Source organism: Hypomesus transpacificus, unplaced genomic scaffold (genome assembly GCF_021917145.1).
Source record: "Hypomesus transpacificus isolate Combined female unplaced genomic scaffold, fHypTra1 scaffold_130, whole genome shotgun sequence".
NCBI lineage: Eukaryota > Metazoa > Chordata > Actinopteri > Osmeriformes > Osmeridae > Hypomesus > Hypomesus transpacificus.
This window is the reverse complement of record NW_025813706.1, coordinates 155,448-181,510: the sequence shown is the minus strand read 5'-3', so window position 1 is coordinate 181,510 and position 26,063 is coordinate 155,448. Positions and strand designations below refer to the sequence as shown.

Genomic DNA, 26,063 nt, shown 5'->3' with positions numbered 1-26,063 from the left:
CTGTGTTAAAGAAAGTAAGCCGTTTTTCCTGTGGGAAGCGTTGTCAGATTTGACCCAAGTATAAAAAGCTGTAATTCAGTCATATTTTGACAAATCAAGGTGATTGTTGTCTGAAAATGATTTGATTACATGTCCATGAAAATACGAGCAACGGCGAACGAGGACGGCGAACGAGGAACCGAGTTTAAACAGCTGTAATTCAGTCATATTTTTACATGGCAAGGTGATTGTGGTCTGAAGATAATCTGTGCCAAATCTGGTGAATATTGGATACATTGTGTAGGAGTAAGGAAAAAAGTTGTATTCATTCATTCAAAATGGCGGCCTCATCAATTCGTCTGGTATCACGCGTTAACATGCATCAGACGCGGGATCTCCTAAGATATCACGAGACATAGGAATGACTTAAATACGCCAAACAAATCAACAGTTATTGGTCAAAACATAATCCTACCTATTGTAATGCCCCCTAGAGGTCAAATGACACTACCTGTCTCAAACCTCTTAGTAAGAGGTCCTTGAGTCCATACACCAAGTTTGGAGTCAATGCATCAAAGCACCGAACAAACGGTTTTGAAAATGGAAAATCCATCCGACACCTGTGTGAAGCTTGGTCTGAAAATCATATGTGCCAAATTTAGTAAACATTGGACAGAATTTGGGTCATGCAAAAGGTTTTGACACTTTATCATTAAATCCAAAATGGCGGCCGCGTCAATTCGGTTGTTATGAAATATTATCGATGGTCAAGCTTTATATCTCACAAGACACCAACAGACAAAGAAATTACTTTATTAAGGTAAACACTTTAACAGTTATTAGCCAAAACACGTTTATGGCTTCCGGCCACGCCCCCTTTTAGTCACATGACACAATCTTTGGAGGACATACTCAGAAGAAGGTTCCGAGTAGGCATACCAAATTTGGTGTCACTGCCTCAAACAACTGCTGAGATATGACTTCACTTCCTGTTTGGTGGCTTTTCTGCTGATTTTGATTTGCTGTCAAGGACAAATGGTTGTGGGGATCAAAATGCTCTACCAACTTTTGTGCGGCTTGGTCTGAAGAGCATATCTGGTAATTTTGAAGAAGATTTGACAAAGATTGTAGGAGGAGTAGGCTTTCAAAGGTTTTTGATAAAACCGGAAATAGCGGAAAATCTATATAACCGGAAATTGACGCCATGGTGTGCATTGCATTCGGCTTGATCCAGGGAATCCAATGGTACCTCATTTTTGAAAATAGGACATACGGTTCAAAAGTTACGTGTGTAAACACAACTCCAACTTTGACCCGTTGGTGGCGCTAGAGTGCTCCAATGGGAGACATGAAACTTGGTGAATATAAAGAGGGGACTGTGCTTAATGAGTGTGCCAAATTTCACAACTTTTTACCATACGGTTCTAGGGGCTGCCATAGACTCCAATGACAGAAGAAGTGTAATAATAATAAGAAGAAGAAGACGAAGAAGTAAAGGTAGAATCACTTATGTGGCTTCGCCGCTTCGCGGCTTGGCCACCAATAAATATAGCTGCAAGCAGCAATGAGGTGGCCAAGCAGTCAAATGACCCATAAAACACAAGAAATCTTCAGAACAGGGTTTTGAGTGCATGCAGCAAGTTTGGTGTGAATCCATCAAATATTTGTTGAGATACGACCCAACTTCCTGTTTGATGGATTGATTGCACATTTTGATTGCCTGTACCGGGCAAACGGTTGTGAAAATCAAACAATCATCTGATGGCCTTTGTGAGGCTTGGTCTGAAGATACTCTCTGCCAAATTTGGTGAAGATTGGACAACATGTGTAGGAGGAGTAAAGAAAAAACGTTTTTCAATGAATTCAAAATGGCGGCCGGATCAATTCGGCTATTATCACAAGTTATCATGTATCACACACGGGATGTCCCAGCATATCATGAGACAAAGGAACCACTTAATAAAAGAAAAAAATCAACAGTTATTGGCCAAAAAATATTTTTGCTTCCTGCGGCCACGCCCATTGATCACATGACACCAAATTAATTGGACATCTTCATACGATGGTTCCGAGTCAACATAACAAGTTTGGTGTTGATTTCTTAAAGATTTGCTGAGATATGACCCAACTTCCTGTTTGGTTGCTTTGTTGCCAATTTTGATTGGCTCTACCGGACAAACGGTTTTGAAAATCAAAAATCTTTTGATAACTTCTGTGAGGGTTGATCTGATGATGATGTGTGCCAATTCTGGGGAAGATTTGACAAAAATTGAGGGAGGAGAAGCAAAAAAATTCACAAAATTCAAAATGGCAGAAAATCTATATAACCGGAAATTGACGCCATGGTGTGCGCTGAACTCGTCTTGATCCAGGGAATCCAACGCTACCTCATTTTTGAATATCGGTCATACGGTTCAAAAGTTGCGTGTGTAAACACAAGTCCAACTTTGACCAGTTGGTGGCGCTAGAGTGCTCCAATGGGAGACATGAAACTTGGTGAATATAAAGAGGGGACTGTGCTTAATGAGTGTGCCAAATTTCACAACTTTTTACCATACGGTTCTAGGGGCTCCCATAGACTCCAATGACAGAAGAAGTGTAATAAGAAGAAGAAGAAGAAGAAGAAGAAAAGGTAGAATCACTTATGTGGCTTCGCCGCTTCGCGGCTTGGCCACCAATAAATATAGCTGCAAGCAGCAATGAGGTGGCCAAGCAGTCAAATGACCCATAAAACACAAGAAATCTTCAGAACAGGGTTTTGAGTGCATGCAGCAAGTTTGGTGTGAATCCATCAAATATTTGTTGAGATACGACCCAACTTCCTGTTTGATGGATTGATTGCACATTTTGATTGCCTGTACCGGGCAAACGGTTGTGAAAATCAAACAATCATGTGATGGCCTTTGTGAGGCTTGGTCTTAAGATACTCTCTGCCAAATTTGGTGAAGATTGGACAACATGTGTAGGAGGAGTAAAGAAAAAACGTTTTTCAATGAATTCAAAATGGCGGCCGGATCAATTCGGCTATTATCACAAGTTATCATGTATCACACACGGGATGTCCCAGCATATCATGAGACAAAGGAACCACTTAATAAAAGAAAAAAATCAACAGTTATTGGCCAAAAAATATTTTTGCTTCCTGCGGCCACGCCCATTGATCACATGACACCAAATTAATTGGACATCTTCATACGATGGTTCCGAGTCAACATAACAAGTTTGGTGTTGATTTCTTAAAGATTTGCTGAGATATGACCCAACTTCCTGTTTGGTTGCTTTGTTGCCAATTTTGATTGGCTCTACCGGACAAACGGTTTTGAAAATCAAAAATCTTTTGATAACTTCTGTGAGGGTTGATCTGATGATGATGTGTGCCAATTCTGGGGAAGATTTGACAAAAATTGAGGGAGGAGAAGCAAAAAAATTCACAAAATTCAAAATGGCAGAAAATCTATATAACCGGAAATTGACGCCATGGTGTGCGCTGAACTCGTCTTGATCCAGGGAATCCAACGCTACCTCATTTTTGAATATCGGTCATACGGTTCAAAAGTTGCGTGTGTAAACACAAGTCCAACTTTGACCAGTTGGTGGCGCTAGAGTGCTCCAATGGGAGACATGAAACTTGGTATATATAAAGAGGGGACTGTGCTTAATGAGTGTGCCAAATTTCACAACTTTTTACCATACGGTTCTAGGGGCTGCCATAGACTCCAATGACAGAAGATGTGTAATAATAATAAGAAAAGGTAGAATCACTTATGTGGCTTCGCCGCTTCGCGGCTTGGCCACCAATAATAAGAAAAGGTAGAATCACTTATGTGGCTTCGCCGCTTCGCGGCTTGGCCACCAATAATTATAATAATACTAACAATAACAATAGGTGCCTCGCAGCTTCGCTGCTTGGCCCCGAATAATAATAATACTAACAATAACAATAGGTGCCTCGCAGCTTCGCTCCTTGGCCCCTAATAATAATAATAATACTAACAATAACAATAGGTGCCTCGCAGCTTCGCTGCTTGGCCCCTAATAATAATAATAATAATACTAACAATAACAATAGGTGCCTCGCAGCTTCGCTGCTTGGCCCCTAATAATAATAATAATAATAATTCTAGCAATAACAATAGGTGCCTCGCAGCTTCGCTGCTTGGCCCCTAAATATAGCTGCAGGCAGCAAGGGCGGGTTCCTCCTTAACATTGCAAACCATTACCGAATTGACATGACACAGTATTTCATAATATGACATGACATGTATTTCACACATGTACACAACATTTCAAGACAATTGGATCAATGGCTGATTTAAAGTCATTTTCTTAAATTCTTGACAAATTGTCACTGTAGAGAAATATCCATGATGCCGACATTATGGGTTCTTGATACTCTTTTGTTCCCCTTGAGCAATATAAGGCATTAGTACTAACTTTTAGAAATTTTGGACAAACGGGGTTAAAATGCCGTCGTCGTCATCTACCGCTTGTCCGGGAGTCGGGTCGCGGGGGCAGCAACCTCAGCAAGGAGGCCCAGACTTCCCTCTCCCCGACCTCTTCCACCAGCTCTTCCTGGGGGACCCTGAGGTGTTCCCAGGCCAGCCGAGAGACATAGTCCCTCCAGCGTGTCCTGGGTCTTCCCCGGGGCCTCTTCCCAGTGGGACGTGCCCAAAACACCTCACCAGACACGCGTCCAGGAGAAATCTTGATCACATGCCCGAGCCACCTCAGCTGGCTCCTCTCGACACAGAGGAGCAGCGGTTCTACTCTGAGCTCCTCCCGGATGACCAGGTTTCTCAGCCTATCTCTAAGGGAGAGCCCGGACACCCTGCGGAGAAGGCTCATTTTGGCCGCTTGTATTCGCGATCTCGTTCTTTCGGTCACCACCTATAGTTCTTGACCATAGGTGAGGGTAGGAACGTAGATCGACTGGTAAATACAGAGCTTCGCCTTTCGACTCAGCTCCTTCTTCACCACGACGGACCGATGCAGAGCCCGCATTGCTGCGGACGCCGCACCGATCCGCCTGTCGATCTCGCGCTCAATTCTTCCCTCACTCGTGAACAAGACCCCGAGATAATTGAAGTCCTCCGCTTGTGTCAAGATCTCCTTCCCGACCCTGAGATGGCACTCCACCCTTTTCCGGTCGATAACCATGGCCTCAGATTTGGGGCTGCTGATTCGCATCCCAGCCGCTTCACATTCGGTCCAACAGGACCACATTATCTGCAAAAAGCAGCGACCCAATCCTGAGGCCACCGAACCGGACCCCTCAACGCCCTGGCTGCGCCTAGAAATTCTGTCCATTTAAGTAATGAACAGAATCTGTGACAAAGGGCAGCCCTGGCGAAGTCCAACCCTCATCGGAAACAAGTTTGAGTTACTACCGGCAATGCGGACCAAACTCTGGCACCGGTCGTACAGGGACCGGACAGCCCCGATCAGGGAATCCGGTACCCCGTACTTTCAGAGCACCCCCCACATGAGCCCCCGAGGGATACGGTCGAACGCCTTTTCCAAATCCACAAAACATGTGTAGACTGGTTGGGCGAACTCCCATGTACCCTCCAGAGTTAAAATGCCACCCTTTTGAAAGTGACAACTTTGAAGCATGTTCTGTCAGGCCACCTGTGCTCTGGGCAGGCCCATCATGCAGAGATCCATTCTTTAAAAGCTTTGATTACAACAATAACTTTATGAATGGGAAGATACACTTTAGTAAAGGACGTGTATGTAATGTAAGGATGAGAATTACATTAAGGCCTATGTGTATAGTGTCGTGGTAGTTTTTGCAGACAATCAATTGTTCAAGCTGAAGTTGGGTGAAGTATAGAGTTAATGTTTATTTGACGTAGGTTTAAGCATAATAACGTTACCAACATAACATCACCAGCACACAAACATAAGACAATAACACAAAGACAATTTCATACAGCTCCATCTAGCATTCTAGAATGGAACCGGGAGAATCCAGCCCACCAGCACTACTCAGCTGATGGCCCTGAACCCCCCAGAACATTCTTCAACAGACCATTTTATAGATATAACAGTTCTCAAAAGCCATTGGTCCATCCTACAGACCTGAAGCTATACCAATTCTCTTCTGTCATTGGTTAAATCCTTAGAACAATACAGTTGAATCCACATTTTCTTCAGACCAACTGTCTCTTCCCCCCAGGTGACAAGAACCCTTTCAGGTCACCCAGACTTCATGTCTCTTAGACTTCATGTCTCCTAGTTAGGTGTTATAAAACTACAGGTGGCATCTCTACCAAATGGAGTTGAATTAACATACATTGTATCAAGCTTCTTCCTAAAACACATTCATTGTACATATAGGCCCAAAACTTCTTTCACAATAGTTATATATATATATATTTCATACAATATAGCGAGGTAGCTGACTTCACCACTCCTGAATGTGCCTTTCATCAACCCCAAGTTTGCGTGCTACAGGTCTGTTGCTGCTTGTGAGTGCTTTCTGCACAGCTTTCTGTTTGAAAGATAAAGTATGAGAATGTTTTGGCAATGCTACTTCAGATTTCTACACAAAGTAGAGACACGCGCAGCTTCAATTTTACATTCAGCGTTTGTTTGACCTCATTGTCTAGTTGTTTGTCTGCAGCATTTAATCAAAGGAATATGGTATATGACAGCAATATTGTTTTTATGTAACACACCTTTCTAACATCAGAAGTGGCCGCAGCTTTGCCCCTAATGGTCTAGGACTTCCCCTAGCTGCATTGCAAATCAAGAATAGAGCCTTTTCATTTGGTCCAGTGGCAGACTGTCTGAGGTTGTCAAATGTCACCACTCATGGAATGCTTCTTGTCCAATAAAATAGACTTACTTGAATGGAACTAATTGTTGTGCACATATTTATATTCCAGTTATAAACAAACATCAAGACAAATTGTACAAAGTTGCTTCCTAATTGCATTCACTCTTATTTCATAGCTTTTGTGATGTCAAAGTAGAATAACTACATATGTGTATAAACATACATAAACATACATACTGAATTTTAAATCAATTGTAGTCAGTGTAGTTACATGTTGTCCATGTCATTGTTGTGTTGGAAATGTATGTGAATGCTGGGTGGTTGACTATATCTTATTGTATGATCTGTGTGAGATGTAAGCAAGGTAAACATTCTGTGAGGTGTTAAGATAGATAGCAGTTTCAGAATAAACAAATACTTTATTAGCAATGAACAAAATATACAAGTTAAGACGAATGTAAGTGTTAAATGAAGATGAGTAAAATAAGAACGTATATTAAAAAATAGATGGTTGTTAACCTTTTGTATTTTTTTACAATAAGCAAAGAATTTACTAGAAATTAACAAAAATACAAGTTAAAGGCAAATGTATAAGTAAAATGAAGATAAGTAAAAGAACGTGTGTTGAGCAGACTCATGCTGTTTGAGGTTGTCAAATATCACCAGACATGGACTTCTGCCTAAATTGACATGCACCAACTCAGAGCAATGAGTTTCAACAACCATTAGCACAGTTATTAAATTTGTTGACTCTACTCTTAATGCAAGACTATGTTTAAGTTATTGTCTGAAATTCTTTGTCGGCAACTGTTTATGGAGGAACCCTCCCTCATCAAATTGCTTTGGTCATGCTTTCTTAAAAGTCTAGTCCTTAGTTTAGATGTGCCAAAGAAGATGATAACAGGACCAAGCTGTGTTTGGTTGATTCAACTATATAGTTCTGAAGAAGAAGACCTTCTGTTTCTTTTAACAGTAGAATTAGCTGTGGCCAAACTAATCACAGAATGCCTACTCGTCTAAAATGGCTACTAGACTAAGGAGTGAAGGTGGGAGCTTGGTACTGTTGGGGTCATGTACTGTTATGGTTTTAGAGTCAAACAACTTGCTAAATGATTAAATGTCTGTTAAATGTCAAATCCAACTTTAAATGTATAAAAGAGAGAATTAAACCTAGAGCCTATACAAAGGCTACGTTTGTTTAAACGAATTACAGACAGGATTTGGGGAAAAAGCTCTAGAAATTAACCAAATATACATATTTTAAATATTCACAATTAATCTACTTTTCATCTTACATTGAACTATTTTTCAGTTTTGTGGGGGTGCCGTTATAGGTTCCAGAGGCTTTTTTGTTCCTCATGAGAAATAAGGCATATGTAATGAATTTCAGAATTTTGGGACAAATGGAATGCAAATGGCATCACTTTGAAAATGGACAATTGGGGGGTGGCCATAGCGCCACCTATGGATAATGGTGGGTCATTTGTGGTGTGGTAGTTACTCATGGCCTATATTATCAATGTTTCAGGATTTGGAGAACTTTTTACCATTGCATACAAAATCGGAAATGCAATACCATCAAGATTCACAAGGCCTTTGCTAGAGACTAAGGAATGAGTGGGGGCTTGGTCAGCCCACACTCTCCTGAAATGTTGCGTGTGCGTCTTGCCAAGCCCCCTCCTCCTGCCCGTGCGTGCTCCAAATCCTCACACACCCAGCCTTCCGCAACACACGCGCGGGCAGGAGGAGGGAAGAGAGGATTTAGCCAAAAGGCTCTGAAATTAGCCAAGCATGCATGTTTCAAATATTCACCAAAAATCTACTTTTCATCTTACAACTTTTTCTCAGATTTGTGTACTTAACATTCTCAGGTGTCTTCATATGAACTTGTGATAGTATCAGAGTATCCGTTGTAGACCGGTGGATGTGTAAAGCATTATTTTAGCGTTAGCAACAAATTCGATTTGCTCTATATCAGTCATTTTTTAAGATATTAAGTACATTTTTCACATGGGAACATGTGGTAGTGTCTTCCACTGATATACCAAGTTTGGTGTTGATATCTAAAAAATTTGCTGGGATATGACTTTACTTCCTGTTTGGCTGCTTTTCTGCTGAATTTGATTGGCTGTACCGGACAAACGGTTGTGAGGATTTTGAAGAAGATTTGACAAAAATTGTAGGAGGAGTAGCGAAAAAACTTGTTTCCTCAATCTTTATTGTACAGAAAAATCCAATATGGTGGCCGTTATAGGTTCGAGAGGCTTTTTTGTTCCTCATGAGAAATAAGGCAGATGTAATGAATTTCAGAATTTTGGGTCTTACGGCCTGCAAATGGCATTACTTAAAAAATTGACATATTGGGGCGTGGCCTGTAGCGCCACCTATTGTCTCACATGGCCCATGTTTGGTATGGTAGTTACTAATGGTCTGCAGTTTCAACATGCCAAATTTCACAACTTTTTACCATTGTGCTCTAGGGGCTGCCATTGACTCCCATGGGTAAAAAATAATAATAATACCACCAAGTATAGCTGCAAGCAGCGATGCGGGTTCCTCCGCAAAATGGCAAAATATTTTAAACATGTACACTGTAGAAGATCGAGACTTGGACAACAAGAGAGCAAAACTACTTCATGTTTGGTCAACAACAATAGGCTGAACGGGGATTTGAACTCATGAGCATAATGTAACAAGTCAGTGTCTCTAGCCTCTCTGCTACACACCAACCGCTGAGATTTTATGATTAACAAGAGCTCATTATTAACTTTCCATAGAATATTGAATCCCTTCTTGAATTGATTTCTTTCCAGACTCTCAGTCAACTAATACTAGTCATGTGGGCAACTGGGCTGGGGCAGCGCTCATATTCAGCTGCCTGCAAGAATAGTCTATGATTGTGTAGCAGCCGATTCTCTGCTCCGATTAAACTACACAACATACTCAATCAGGGTGACCAACAAGATTATTATAACTAACCAACAATAACATTACAAACATCCAACTGAATGAACACTACAACTGAAATCCCTCGCACGGCTTTTGAAACCAAACTATTTTCCACAAGTCTTTGCGTTTTTTGACATGCCGCACTGCATGCTGGGTACCCAAGGGTGCCGACTGCATGAATGAGTATTAGTGTTTGGTCAGCTTTGGGACAAAGGTTAAGAAACGGTTGACATTTCAAGGTGAAATTGCATGAAATTGCGCATGGTATTTCAGAAGGATGTCTGCCTGTTTAACTAAACAAGTAATCAAAATTATGACAGGCCAAAAGACTGTGCCTGAATGCGAACCTGTGACCTTGCGCTTTGCAGGACAGCATTTCAACCCATTGAGCTACCCACAGGACTGGGAAATTTAGGTCAAATTTTGTATAAAAAAAGAAGGCTGTTTCTCCTGTAGCGTGGTTTGTTCGATTTGGCCAAAGTTTAAACAGCTGTAATTCAATAGTCTTTTGACATATCAAGGTGAAATTGCACATGGTACTTCAGAACGATGTCATCCACATATTTTCAAATTTAAGACAGACTCAAACAGTGTGGCTAGATTCAAACCTACGACCTTATATTTTGCAGATGACCGTTCCAGCTTGTTGAGCTATTCTCAGTGTTGAATGCTGTCACGTTCAGTTACTGTACAAAAAAGTACGCTGTTTGTCCTGTGGTAAGCGTTGTTAGATTCAGCCAAGGTTGAAACAGCTCTAATTCAATCATATTTTGACATACCAAGGTGAAATTGTTTATGGTACTTCAGAGAGATGTCTGATGATCAATATACTTCATTCAAGCTAATTCGGTTGTAAATCTGACACTACCATACATAGACTCCAAGTAGCTAGCTACTGTTGTAAACCTGGCTTGTTTTGCAGTGGTTTACAGTCTCGCTTAACATATGACCGGAGTGTTGTTATGGGCTCAAATAAACACCCATTGCTATGTTTTACAACCGGAGGTTTGACCGGAACACTACAAACCGTTCTGTCCAAAAAAATAAAAAATGTCCTCTGACTGGTTTCAAACCTACAACCCTTTGTTTATCAGCACAACATCTCAGCCAATTGAGCCATTGCCAGATCTGGATTCTGCCTTGTTCAGTCATCAACTGGATAATAAAATAAGATGTTTCTCCAATGGCAAGCATTGTCAGATTTGGTCCAAGCTCAAACAGCTGTAATTCAGTCATATTTTTACATATCAAGGTGAAACTTTGCAGGGTACTTCAGGATGGTGTCATCTTAAAGCCTTTTGGGTTTGAAAAACCATCATTCAAAATTACATTTGATTTAGTGACACAAACTTATTGAGGCAATGTGGTCATTTACATAAATACACCCCTTTCAGACATTTTGTATTTTATTCAACTGTCTTAAGTAACATTTTCTAATATTTCAATGATACATATCTGTACAAAATTTCAAGTCAATTAGACCTTTTTTGTAGGAAGAGATCTATTTTGAAGATTTTCCCAAATAATCACTTTACAGGAAAATCCATCATGGCGGACCTTATGGGTCCTTGAGGCTTTTTTTTGTTCCTCATGAAAAATGAAGCATGCACACCAAGTTTCAGAAGAAATTGAGTAATGGGGTGGAAATGCAATCACTCTGAAAAGTGGACATTTGGGCGTGGCCTGTGGCGCCCCCTATTGTCTGATGTGGGCCAGTCTGTGTTTGGGCCGTAGTTGTGGCATGTTGTATCAATATGCCAAATTTCAAAACTTTTTACCAATGTGTTCATGAGATAAATTACTAGAATAATAATAATAATACCTACAAACACAATAGGGTCCTCCTGACGGAGGAACCCTAATAACAATAATAATAATAATAATAAAAAGAAATATAACTGCAAGCAGTAATGGCAGATTCCTCCAAACACTGCGAACCATTGAAAAATGTATATTCTTGACAAATTGTAACTGTATAGAAAAATCTATGCTGCAGAATTACCAATGGGATACCAAATCTGAAATGCAATACCATCAAGATCCACAAGGGCCTTTATTTCAAGCCAAGAAGTGAAGGGAGCGGGCTTGTTTAGCGTATCCATTCCAGAAAGCCTTGTATCTTTGTGCTTTAGCGTGTGGCCTGTAGCGCCACCTATGGGTAATGGTGGGCTATTTGTGGTGTGGTCATTACTCTTGGCCTATACTATCAATGTTTCAGAATTTTTAAAACGTTTTACCATTGCATACAAAATCGGAAATGCAATACCAACAAGATCCACATGGGCTTTGGTTAAAGTGTGGTTGTTACTCTTGGCCTTCACTATCAATGTTTCAGGATTTGGAGACCTTTTTACCATTGCATACCAAATCGGAACTGCAATGACACCAAGGTCCTCAAGGGCCTATGCAGACATTCAAGGAATGAGTGGGGGCTTGGTCAGCCCACACTCTCCTGAAATGTTGTGTGCGTCCAGAGCCATAGAAAAAGAGAGTTGCGACACTTCCATAGACTCCCATTGTTATCGAGGAATGCGGAAGTTAAGCGTGTCTCATGAAACCTATAGTTCCAAACATTGTATTTTCCACCGTTGAACCCCATTCATTTTCAGTGTCTACGAAGTAAGTTAGCTGGTAAATTGATGAAAATCATGCATTTTTTCATATTTCAACCACCACATATCAATTGTTATGAGTAGTATTTCATATGGCCAACTTCAGATAAACATTTTCGTAAGATTATAGCTTGTTAGATTCTAAATGCAGTTAGAGCTGTTAGAGCCATATATGGCTTATGGGGTCCGAAGCAAGTGAGCTGGTAAATTGATGAAAATCCTGCATTTTTTCATATTTCAACCACCACATATCAATTGTTATTAGTAGTATTTCATATAGCCAGCTGTAGAGAAAATGTATTGTAAGATTATGGCTTGTTAGATTATAGCTTGTTAGATTCTAAATGCAGTTTGCGCTAGACTATAGTAGAGCTATGCAACACTTTTACTGTAGCTAGCTAAAGAGCATGTGTATCAACCAGAAGTTTGTTGGTTTATAGTCTGTCAAATTAGTTCAAGTTATTGGTGTTCTTTGGCATACACAGTTTACAGAATCTGCTCTTATTAGCCTATAGTACATCTGATTATAGCTAGCAACAATGAATTGCAGATTAAAGCCTTGGGTCCCCTATCGTCCAGCAACGCTCGGCAGGAATTTCAGGTCCACTCAATAGCTAGCTAGTTAGTTAGCTCAACTAGATGCATCTAATACTGCGGTCTAAGTTTTGTGAAAAGCAGACATTAAGATCACCTGCTCACTACAAACAAAAGGAGTGGAAGAACACTGGACATATTGTACAATAAAATGTTTTATTGAATTGCAGTTGGTTGCCTTGTATATTCTGTTAAATTTTTTTCTATTGAACAGTTGCCGGTGATCATGGTTAGATTCAACTTGCATCAAGTACAAACGTGTTGTTAATGTGGTAAATTGTAAGTGGGCTGATGAAGAAAAAAAAAGTTGAACAAATCCCATTTACTTCAACAGTCGAAGGTTAAACGTTAAGTGGAACAATGTAGGCTAGCATAGCCATTTCCAGCTCTGCTTCACAATATTGCGTTATGCATTATAAGTTAATGTTATACATACATGTTAATAAAGTAGCATACATACATGATACAACACACCAGTAACCAATTGATATTGTGTTAATATACCGAAAATATCCGTGAATCGAGATGGTGCTGCTGTCGGTCCCGCCGAAAACCATTCAAACACGTTGACAGCAGTGGGTTTTCATTTAACTACAGCGAGCTACCGGAACCACGTGACAAAAAAGCTCTAGCTTTTTTCCTGCGTTTCACTGGCAGTGAGTGTTCACACATGTTGTAGTTCACTCCATTGTTCACCAAAAACGTCAGCGAGGACTGCCTAATGTAGATAAGAGTCAGCTGAAGATAGCCAGAATATCGGATTTCTTCAACTGAGCCTGTTTCATTCGTAATTTGCCTGAGAAAGCGACTTCCGTTGGCCAGCTCCATTGAAAACCATTCAAAAAAGTTGACAGCAGTGGGGCTTTTTGGAACTACAGCGAGCTACATGAACCACGTGATCAGGTGTCGGCGAGATCAAAGCGTGTCGCAACTCTCTTTTTCTATGGCTCTGTGTGCGTCTTGCCAAGCCCGCGCGTGTGTCAAGGGAAGAATGAGTGTGTGAGAATTTGGAGCACGCACGGGGAGGAGCAGGGGACACATTTCATTGGAAATGTGCCTAGAAATTAGCCAAGCATGCATGTTTCAAATATTCACAAAAAATCGACCTTTCATCTTACTGTCAACTTTTTCTCTGATTTGTGTACTAAACATTCTCAAGAGTCTTCATATGAACTAGTTTGACTGGCTGATGTGTTAAGCATTGCGAACCATTGAAAAATGTATATTCTTGACAAATTGTAACTGTTTATAAAAATCAATGCTGCAGAATTACCAATAGGATACCAAATCTGAAATGCAATACCATCAAGATCCACAAGGCTCTTTATTTCAAGCCAAGAAGTGAAGGGAGCAAGCTTGGTGGGCCTATCCATTCCCGAAAGCCTTGTATCTTTGTGCTTAGGGCGTGGCCTGTAGCGCCACCTATGGGTAATGGTGGGCCAGTTGTGGTGTGGTAATTACTCTTGGCCTTTACTATCAATGTTTCAGGATTTGGAGAACTTTTTACCATTGCATACCAAATCGGAAATGTAAATGTACCATCAAGATCCACATGGGCCTTTGCTAAAGACCAAGGAATAAGTGGGGGCTTGGTCAGCCCACACTCTCCTGAAATGTTGCATGTGCGTCTTGCCAAGCCCGCGCGTGTGTGAAGGGAAGGCTGAGTGTGTGTGAATGTGGAGCACGCGCGCTGAGGAGGAGAGGGAGAGAGGATTTGGCAAATAAGCTATAGAAATAAGCCAAGCATGTATATTTAAATTCATTTATTCACTAAAAATCTACTTTTCATCTTACATTCAACTTTTTTTCAGATTTGAGTACAAAACTGAAAATTGACTATGTGGGCATAGCCGTAGCGCCACCTATGGGTAATGGTGGGACATTTGTGGTGTGGTCATTACTCTTGGCCCATACTATCAATGTTTCAGGATTTTTAGAAGTTTTTACCATTATATACAAAATCGGAAATGCAATACCAACAACATCCACATGGGCTTTTGTTTAAGTGGTTGTATCTCTTGGCCTTTACTATCAATGTTTCAGGATTTGGAGAACTTTTTACCAATGCATACAAAATCGGAAATGCAATCCCATCAAGATCCACAAGGCCTTTGCTAGAGACTAAGGAATGAGTGGGGGCTTGGTCAGCCCATACTCTCCTGAAATGTTGCGTGTGCGTCTTGCCAAGCCCGCGCGTGTGTCAAGGGAAGGGTGAGTGTGTGACAATTTGGAGCGCGCGCGATGAGGAGGAGTGGGAGAGACGATTTGGCAAAAAAGCTTTCGAAATTAGCCAAGCATGTATATTTAAAATATTCACTAAAAATCTACTTTTCATCTTACATTCAACTTTTTTTCTTAAACATTCTCAAGAGTCTTCATATGAACTTGTGATTGAATCAATGTATTGCTTTTTGACCAGCGGATGTGTACAGCATAATTTTAGCATTAGCGATACATTTGATTTGCTGTATATCAATCATTATTGGAGATATGAAGTTGCCTTTGCACATTGTAACATGATGTAATGTCTTCCACCGTTATACCAACTTTGGTGTTGATATCTAAAAAATTTGATAAGATTTTATCCAATTTCCTGTTTGGTTGCTTTTTTGCCAGTTTTGATTGGCTGTACCGGACAAACGGTTGTGACGATCAAAATTATTTTCGATAACTTTTGTTAGGCTTGGTCTGAAGATCATCTCTGGTCATTTTGAAGAAGATTTGACACTAGTAAACACTAGTCCAACTTTGACCCATTGGTCGCGCTAGAGTGGTCTAATGGGAGACATGAAACTTGGTGTAAGTATAAAAGGGACTGTCCTTAATGAGTGTGCCAAATTTCACAAAAAGTTGTCGATGGGGTCTAGGGGCTGCCATAGACTCCCATGGTACAAGAATTACAAACTAGAGAGGGTACAATTTCTGGAGAAATTGTAGGGTGTGCTTTCTTGCGTCGGTTGCAGGTGGGTCCGTTTTTACTTCTAGTGATATTTTCAAGCATTTAGCCTACTCATATTGCATAATTCATTAAGAACACCCTTTGAAACAAGGAACCCCCTTTGAAACAAGCTACTGTAACAACGTTGTCACTGGCAGTATTTCAGATGGAATTGCGATTCAAATAGTACCGTCTGTTAACTGAAAATAAGCCCCCCAAAACGTAAATAAGTTTGATATTAATTTAGGGGGACATGGCTAATTCAAAAGCAGTTTGCTAAAGGCAAGTTAGCTGCCGTTGCTATCCACACTTCACTGATTGTTTGAAAGCGCCGGAAATGAGAATGTTTCATTTGTAAGGGATAATGTATAGAACGCCGGTCATTATCGGGAAAATAAGCCCCGACAGGGCGAACAGCACCCCGACGGGAAGTGGAGGGGTTTGTTTTGCCCTGAAGGGGCTTATTTTCCCAATAATGACCGGCGTTCTATGCATTATCCCGCTTATTACACGGCTACTTGCCAACATAAATAACTTAACACAGTGTGTCTTTTTACAATGTATTTGTTACCATTCGTATTGTTGATCAGCAGAGAAATAGTTCGCCAAAGACGTTGAACTTCATAGACTTTGAACATTCTTTAGGCTTTAAATCAGCTGACGTCGCTAAGCAACAGAGTACGCTGGGGTTGAAAAGTTACCGGACTACTTGCGGAGTGCTACGAAAGACGTGAATCCGAGGCAAAAAGGCCACTTCCCTTGACAGCGGTCAAATGTGCATAGCAACGGTCAAATATGGGAAATTTGTTCACCGCAGAACGTTGGGAAGCCCCATTCAAGTGAATAGAGCATTCTACAGCATTAAAGAACAGCCGTGTAATAAGACATAATAAAGGTTAGCCATAGCTGTGGCATTGAAGACAGAACTGTAGCCATGGGCGTCAGCAGCATTTTGAGAGTGGGGGGACACACATTATGCGGGGGGTCTGGGGGTTTGTCCCCTAGAATTTTTTGAGATGTAGATGCAATTTCCCGCATTCTGGTGCATTTACCACAACTATTTACCATAGTTGTTATACATATACTGAGGGGCTGGACATTAAAATATTTTGAAAACTAAACTTCCCAATAAGCAATGGGACATCTTCAACTACCTTTCAGCACTCACCTCAGCAACAGAGCTGTCTCCACTGCCCCTGCATGCTGCCCCTGCCTCTGACTCACTCTCAATCTCTACCACCTATATCAGGAGACATGGAGATGCATTGAGCATTCTTTCATATTGATAATAATAATCTTAATGTAGATTTTTCATATGAAGATTTCTGAGATGTAAATCGTGTTATCAGCATATACAATTCAGAATTGGTATAGGTTTAGTAGCCTAATAATTATGTAGGCTACATTTAAAAAAAGCATCTCCCTAAAGCATAACTGGACAGTTCAGAAATGATCAAATTTGTGTTAAAACCTGTAGTCTTTTCCACAGATCACATCCTTAGGATGTAAGCTTTCAGAAAATACATGGTTTAGGTGGTTGAATCAGTTTCCCTAAATGGCACAGCCCAAAAAAGTATCAGCCATATAGCATACTCCATTTACCAATACCGAATTTATTATGCATGGGCAGCATACTAATATGGAGAGATGGACGTGTCTCTTGTCTCATTAGATAACATCCTACAGGGTATAAGCTTTCAGAGGATATATGGTTTTAATGGTTGAATCAGTTTTGCCTTACGGTGCGTTCACACTGCAGCGGGGCGGGCAGAGCGGGGCGTCGGCTTCCAATTCATTTTCAATGTACCCAGGCGTTGACGCCCGCGTAGGGCATTGTGGGAAGGCGAGCGGGGCGTCGACGCTCACGTAGGGTATTGTGGGAAGGCGACCGTTACGGTGCGTTCACACTGCAGACTTTTTTACCGCTCAGCACCGCCGGCCTTCCCACAGTGCACCACGCTCGGGGGCGTGTCAGACAGATTCATTCAGAGCTGTAGTTCTCTCAAATCACTGTTGTAGGTTGTATAATGTCATGGCAATTGTGCGGACAAAATACAACTTTTACACACATTAAGCAAAAATCCGACACGCATTCTAGATCTGACATGATCTTATCTACAGCACACAATAGGTTATCTTTTTCCACACTTTTTTTAGGCCGAGTGAAAGATTAAATGCCACCTGCACTCTATGTAACGGGTCTTGTTCCGGCTGGAAAAAAAGATGCATCAGACATAAACGTTGACATGTGTAACCTTTTATTATATTACTCGAAATTTCTGCAAATCAATCGCTACATTATGACTTGCCACTACACATTCACTGTATGGATATCGGCAGCTACTAGCGGCAGCATACTGCCAGCCAGCAATTCAGCGTTGAATGTCAATCGTGTGCCGGGTGAGCTAGCTAGACTATGCAGCTAGCACAGAAAGTTACGTAATGTGAAGAAACTGAATCAAAGTACAAAATACAACACACCAGGGACGCCGACAACCTCAGCAACCCTGCGCCAGGCACAATTTTTTTTGTTTATGTCTCTGTAATTGAACACGTTGCTCTTCCATCTTGAAATTCTCAAACCTAGAAATGTTTACCATGACCAACAGTTGCTACGTTACAAGAAACACGAAACCAACCCGATTGGCCATCGCTGGCGTTTTCACGCTCGTCATTTACATAAAGATCAGAAAAATCCAACTTTCGCCGCCCCGCTCGCCTTCCCACAATACCCTACGCGAGCGTCGACGCCCCGCTCGCCTTCCCACAATGCCCTACGCGGGCGTCAACGCCTGGTTACATTGAAAATGAATTGGAAGCCGACGCCCCGCTCTGCCCGCCCCGCTGCAGTGTGAACGCACCGTTACAGACTAACGTGTTTACTAACGTAAAATACAATACTGCGAATTGCCAAAATTACAAGTTGAGCAACCTTATTTAAATTGGAAGACAATGTTAGACAAACTAGACAAACTAGCATGTTAGCTAAGGTTAACTCCAGATTAGCTCAGGGTTGTTATGGCAATAAAAAAAACACCAGCAATTTCTTTTGTAGCTACTTGGAAAAAACGTCCTTGTCGTCTCTTTCTGCCTGAAACAGACGCCTAAATCTGAACACGGCCAAAATTTGCACAACATATTTCAGACCCAGATTAAGAAATCCACAAATGCTGTTCCACTTGTAAAGTGACCTACATTAAAATCTGACCACCTGGCTGTCTTCACAATAGTCATATCGTCATAAAATGTCCCTCTTTCTGTTTTTTTTTGTGTAAAATTGAACTATAAAATTAGCTACTAAAAATACTATTATGCTTCCTAGCATGGCTGCCGCCTAAAAGACTAGGCGACTCACGGACGACCCGCACTCGCTCAAATTACAAAGATTTTGACGACCTAAATCAAACATCCGAGATTGCAGTTCCACTCGAAATTGCTTTCTCAACAAAGCCAAATGGTTGGGATTTTTGGGGGTGGTATTTTTCACTCATAATCCAAGCTCCATTTTGCGTGCTAGAACGTCTCTATCACGTTGTATCCATGCGTCGTTGCTAACGTGTGTTGACGTGGTGACGTAGCTAGCACAGATTACCCTTCGTCGACCAAAGGCACTTTGACTCCACAAAAACGTTGTAACCTCCTAAATTGTGCAACGGAACGCAAATCCAAATACAAGCAACTCAATTGCGACCAAGACAAACATTTTGACACAGGCATTGTGTATGTAGTCCAAATATTGACAAAGTTTTAGGGGGGCAAAAAGAATAATAACTAGAAAAGGCTGTTCCTGCGAAACAGCAGTGAGAATGCTGAAAACCTGAATGGAGAAAGCTGACCATGTAAAAAAAGCTGAAAATAGTGAAAATTTAGTAGAAAGTTATAAGCTGAAGCTTCAAAGTGCCCAAAAGGTATTTTCAATAGGGGCTGGAGCTGGACGAAGGCATAAAACTATAGAAAAGACAAGAAAAATGCAAAACAAAAACTGAAAAAAAATCAGAAAGAAGAGAAACAATGCATACAAATGTGAAAATTTAGCAGAAAATTATTTGCTATTAAACTAATACTCTACTACAGGTAATCACACGTGGGTTTACTTTAGTGACGTTTCTGACTGTGGCTAGCTAGTTATCCACCATTAGTTTCACTTTTCTCCACAAAAACAAAAATTATGCCTACACCGTCAAACGGAACATTCGCGTAGATACAATCAACGCAATCCGGACCAAGATGAATATTTTGACACCGACATTGTCTATGTCACTGGTTTTCAACCCTGGTCCTCAAGTAGCCTACCCCCTGCATGTTTTTAGATGTTTCCCTGCTCTAACACACCTGATTCAAATGAATGGGTTGTTATCTAGTTATGCAGAAGCCTTTTAACAACCATTCATTTGAATCAGGTGTGTTGGAACAGGGAAATATCTAAAACATACAGGACAGGTACTTGAGGACCAGGGTTGAGAACCACTGGTCTATGTAGTGCAATAATTCATGTTTTTTTAGGGGTGCCAAAGGCAAGCATACCCAATAGAGGGACGGTTTACTCATATTTCTTTTGTGTTAAATGGACAATTCAGTAGTTTGAACTACTTTGAAGTTTTATCATATGCACTCAGGCATCAATATTGAATATATCAGAGTTTAGCCAGAAATCTAAAGATGAAAGGAGACGACTTTAAATAAAATCAGGAAATTAGGAAATGTTTATCCCATTTCCGTTCAGTCTGGGTCTGGCTTTAACTGGGTTTACACTGCTGCCGGGGACATGGGACTCAGCTTTGAGATGTAGTGTACACTTGCATGTTGTGGTGCTTAAAAAGATGCTCTGTGTGGTGCCACTTTGCGATCTTTAACAACTCGGAGGGGACACTTTCTCGGTGTGGACAAAGTCTATTTCGATCTTTGAAACAGGAATGTGAGATATGTCAAAAGGTTACCCAGAATTTTTTTTTGTCAAAGATGAGGAAGCTGTTGACTAGCTTTCTGAATTAGCTAAAGTAGCAACTTTTAAAGTGAATACCATGGTGTTGTTTCAAACATCAGCCATGCGTGGTGAGTCAATGTGAGCTAGACTAGCTCATCTGCTTTTTATTAACGCTGATTTGCAAGGAAGGCCAGAACAGCTAGATAGCGAAAACACCTAGACTGTAGGCATGTAAACTAGTTTAGCTTGCTAATGCAAGAGCATAGGTAGAATGTGTGATGATTTAGCCTAGTTTATTGGCAATGGGGATAACGTTGTTTCATGTTCCTGACTGTTTCATTCGAATAAATAACCCGTGTTACATGTAAATCTACAATTCACGATGCATGTTTGTCCAGATCTTTGTCAGGTTATTTTTCAGCAAGATATCTAGAGCTAGCTACTGTAACTGAAGTTGAATCACGATATAGTTTGGTTGCTAAGCTGTAACGTTCTACCCACCTAAGTCAATCCAGTTTGCTTCGACAACAGAAGTGGAAACAACTAACGTTATCATTTCAAATTATATCTAGTCAATCTGTTGAAACCAGTGTTGCGTAGACACAATTTATAGATTTATTTGCACGTTTTTATTTCAAGTCTCCCACCTTCGGTGTTTCAGTGAGTGCTGTTGGCCGCGTTGCGTTGCTTCACCCGTTGAAAACCAACCAATCAGCGTGCAGCTCATCTACATATTAATGAGCATACCATAAAAAGAGAAAAGCTAGTGTTTTTTCCCCTAAAAAACTTCAGAGGAACTATCAGGGGGCATAGAACAGCACCCGGGCCATTTTCAGCCCAACCAATGTTACATACCCCATTCGGAGACCTCAAGGAACAGTGTGAAATACCCCAAAAAAACAGTCAATCACCCCTTTAAGACATGCTAAACATGTCCTATCAGACATAATGGATTTTAAGTGCAAAGACCACAAAATAATGACCGGCTTTTCTGTACATTATCCCATATCCCATAATCCCAGCTCTACATACCCCCAAAACCACAGTGTGTTTGCCTGTGTGTGATGTACAGATATGTCTTTCTCTCACAGACACGTTTCCGCCCTGTTTCTCCCATCAGCAGTGCGCAGAGCGGCAGAACTCCCCGGTAATGTCACCTAACTCCTCCCCTGTGAGCCAGCGGAAGAAGACCCACGGCGAGGGATTTCGTATCCAGCACCTCAGCCTGCCCCCAGTTCCCCCGCGCCTCGACCTCATCCAGAAGGGCGTCATACGCTCCCCCTCCCCCAGCCCTACTGCCTCCCCCAAGGTGTGTGGCGTAGGGCTGTCCCCACTTGGTCGACTAGTCGATTTTCTGGTCGATATGCTCTTGGTCGACTTAGATTGTTTTAGTCGAGCTGCCATATGGCAGTGTGAGATCTGATTCCCGCTTGTGTCACCATTGCTGAATTAACGAAATGTTCAACAGAAATTGTAGATTATATTATTTAAGACAAATAAACCAACTCTAAAAATATATAATTTAAAAGAAAAGGTGTTACTGTTTTCCCTTTCGTTAATCTGCGCTTTGTTTTGTTTTGGTATTTTGCACACGGCACGAGCACAATTGGCTGCAGAACTACAAACTCTGCCATAGCCTTCTTTGTCGGTGTTATTAGTCAAAATGGCAAAGACATCTGTGGTATGGCGGCATTTCATTAAAGTACATTTACAAAGTACCGGGTGACTCGAAAAACTTTGAATGCAAACTCTGCCAACAACGGTTTATTTTTCATAGTTCGACGTCGAAAATGATGTAGCCTACCACCTGAAAAACGTAAGTTGGTCTAGCCCTACTTCACTCATGCTAACGCACCGGGTTGAAAAAGGAATATGCCTATTATAAGATTCACATCCAAATCGAATGACATTATCTTCTCCGGCCAAGACAAAATCTTTCTCTGTTGCAACGTTCCCCACTCAGCTTCTACGTAAGTTTGCATGCTGCAAGTTCAGGCAGTGATGAGCGCGCTCTGATGATTTGCATGTTAAACAAACAATATTTTTAATTTGTAGTACATTGTAAGAGATACTAAATACCATCGGCATTCGAATTACAACAGGACTGGTGATACGAGTCTTATTATTAGTAGGCTATTAGCGGCTGAATCTGCAATGTCCAGCAGCCATTGGTCAAATCACGAAAATGTTTGTGCTTGTTTTTTGCGTTTCAAAGTTCGATTAGTCGATTTTCAGACGTTTTAGTCGAGTTTTGGTCGACCAAAGAAAATCTTAGTCGGGGACAGCCCTAGTGTGGTGTGCGAGGTCGGAACTTTGGTCCGACGACTCGTATTTGGATACTTCTGAAGTACAGTGGGAGTTCTTTTCGCAAGCCTACTTGTAATACTGTCTAACAAAAACGGGTGACACCAACTTTTAAATAGTGTCTCTCGTTTTGTCAAAGGGCTTGTTTCTGTCTCAGCAGCAGATTGCCCTAGACCAGGGGTGTTTAATCCTGGTCCTCGAAAGCCCCTGTCCTGCATGGTTTTGATGTTTCCCTGCTCCAGCACACCTGATTCAAATGAATGGTCATTACCCGGCTTCCACAGAGCTTGATAACAACCCATTCATTTGAATCAGGTTTGCTGGAGCAGGGAAACATCTAAAACATGCAGGACAGGGGCTCTCGAGGACCAGGATTGAACACCTCTGCCCTAGACACAAGCCTAGAAAGGATTTCATAGCAAGAAATGGGGGAAAGTTTAGCTGCAACATTTAACCAAACATCTCTCTCTTTTTTCCCCCTCAGTCTTCTCCAGGGATGGCCCGGAAGCAGGAAAAGCCTCTGCCCGCCCCTCCCCCCCCACAGAGGGACCCCCCGCCCCCTCCGCCCCCTGAGCGTCCCCCCCCTATCCCACCGGATGGACGTCTGTCCTGGCTCCCGCACCACCTCCCCTCCTCCTCCTTCCCCTCCATCACAGGTCTGCCCTCCGACCCCCAGCTGCCCCACGACTCCTGGTGTCCCAGAGACAGCCCCCTGGCTGACCCTCACAGGGGCGGGGCCGAGCGCTCCCCCCAGCTGGCCCGCCCGGCCCCTTCACACCTCAATGGAAGACCCCTCAGCTGCCACTCGACGGACGCTGGTGGTGGGAGGCCACATACCAGGATGGACGGCCTCACTGACAGCAGGGTTAGTGAGGGTTAGGGTTATCACAGTGGTCTTCACTTTTCTTCATGAGACCCACAATGATAGGACAAAGTCAATAGGAGAGACACTTTTACTGCAAAGTTACATCCAGTCATAAATAGCATGTCTTTCTGCTTATTAATCTGTCATCCCTGAACCAGTCAAATTTGTAACAGACTTGTAATTGTAACAGATACATTTTGTGACAAAAAAGCAGGATTACCTTAATGCTGAGATGAGCGGATGCATGCATTTCCTTTACATTCTTCATGTTGTATTTGTAGCTTATGTACAGACTGACTCAATTTTCAGTCCGTATATAACACTATATATATAAACTGGAAATAACCGTAGCTAAGTTAGCGTTGTTGTTATAATGTGCATATGAAGTGCCAGGTTGAGCTGGTCTTTAATGGGAGCTTAGATCGGAACTTCCACAGGTAATGCGAGTGAATTTTCTTCGCATGGCTTTGACCGCAAATATGTACACATACAGTGCCCTCCAAAAGTATTGGAACAGTGAGGCGAATTCCTTTATTTTTGCTGTAGACTGAAAACATTTGGGCTTGACATCAAATAATGAACGTGAGACCAGAGATCAACGTTTCAGCTTTTATTTCCAGGTATTTACATCAGGATCTGATGCACAACTAAGAAAATATCACATTTTGTTTGAATCCACCCATTTGTCATGTGAGCAAAAGTATTGGAACAGATATACTTAAAACATATTTAAGTGAATAAGGCTTAATATTTAGTTGCAAATCTTTTGCTTTCAATAACTGCAGCAAGTCTGTGACCCATTGACGTCACCAAACTTTTGCATTCTTTCTTTTTGATGCTTTCCCAGGCTTTCACTGCAGCCTCTTTCAGTTGTTGTTTGTTTTGTGGGGTTCCTCCCTTCAGTCTCCTCTTAAGCAGGTAAAATGCATGCTCTATATGGTTTAAGTCTGGAGATTGACTTGGCCAGTCTAATACCTTCCATTTCTTGCCCCTGATGAACTCCTTTGTTGTTTTGGCAGTGTTTTTTTGGTTCGTTATCTTGCTGCATGATGAAGGCTCTGCCAATCAGTTTGGTTGCATCTTTCCTTAAATTGGCAGACAAAATGTTTCTGTAGACTTCCGAGTTCATTTTGCTGCTGCCATCATGTGTTACATCCTCAATGAAGATTAATGAGCCCGTCCTAGAAGAAGCCATGCAAGCCCAAGCCATGACATTACCTCCACCGTGTTTCACAGATGAGCTTGTGTGTTTGGGATCATGAGCAGTTCCTTTCTTTCTCCAAATTTTAGCCTTTCCATCACTTTGGTAAAAGTTAATCTTTGTCTCATCAGTCCATAAAACTTTGTCCCAGAATTTTTGAGGTTCATCTCTGTACTTTTTGGCAAATTCCAGCCTGGCCTTCCTATTCTTCTTGCTAATGAGTGGTTTGCATCTTCTGGTGTAGCCCTTGTACTTTTGTTCATGAAGTCTTCTGCGAACAGTAGATAGTGATACCTTCACTCCTGCCATCTGGAGGTTGTTGCTGATCTCACTAACAGTTGTTTTAGGGTCTTTCTTTACAGCTCTCACAATGTTTCTGTCATCAACTGCTGATGTTTTCCTTGGTCTACCTGTTCGACGTCTGTTACTTAGTACACCAGTAGTTTTCTTCTTCTTCAGGACATTCCAAATGGTTGTACTGGCTATGGCCAATGTTTCTGCAATGGCTCTGATTGATTTTCCATCTTCTCTAAGACTCACAATTGCTTGTTTTTCACCCAAAGACAGCGCTCCGGTTTTCATGTTGTTTTCACCTCTGAATACAGTCTGCATAGACAAAACCTATCTTACCCAATCTGAACCTGAGTGTAGACATTCAGTGGTATTTATTGATTGAATAATGTATGTAATAGGACACACCTGGGCAACAAAACACACCTGTCAGTCATATGTTCCAATACTTTTGCTCACGTGACAAATGGGTGGGTTCGAACAAAAAGGTGATATTTTCTAATTTGTGCATCAGATCCTGATGTAAATACCTGGAAATAAAAGCTGAAACGTTGATCTCTGGTTTCACATTCATCGTTTGATGTCAAGCCCAAATGTTTTCAGTCTACAGCAAAAATAAAGGAAT

General features: G+C 41.4%; 1 protein-coding gene across 12 annotated transcripts in view; it reads left to right on the top strand.

Annotated features, from left to right (window-relative positions):
- cblb (Cbl proto-oncogene B, E3 ubiquitin protein ligase) overlaps positions 1–26,063 on the top strand; it is a 150,253-nt gene that overhangs the window by 107,827 nt on the left and 16,363 nt on the right. For 11 of the 12 annotated variants that reach the window (XR_006958611.1, XM_047050880.1, XM_047050879.1 and 8 more), the window contains 2 exons: positions 21,898–22,086; positions 23,566–23,946. Coding sequence is in view for 11 of the 12 variants with exons in the window: in XM_047050880.1 (XP_046906836.1) it covers positions 21,898–22,086; positions 23,566–23,946 (570 nt within the window). In the remaining variant the exon portion in view is untranslated. The remainder of the gene's footprint in view (positions 1–21,897; positions 22,087–23,565; positions 23,947–26,063) is intronic. The other variant, XM_047050882.1, reaches the window with a different exon arrangement.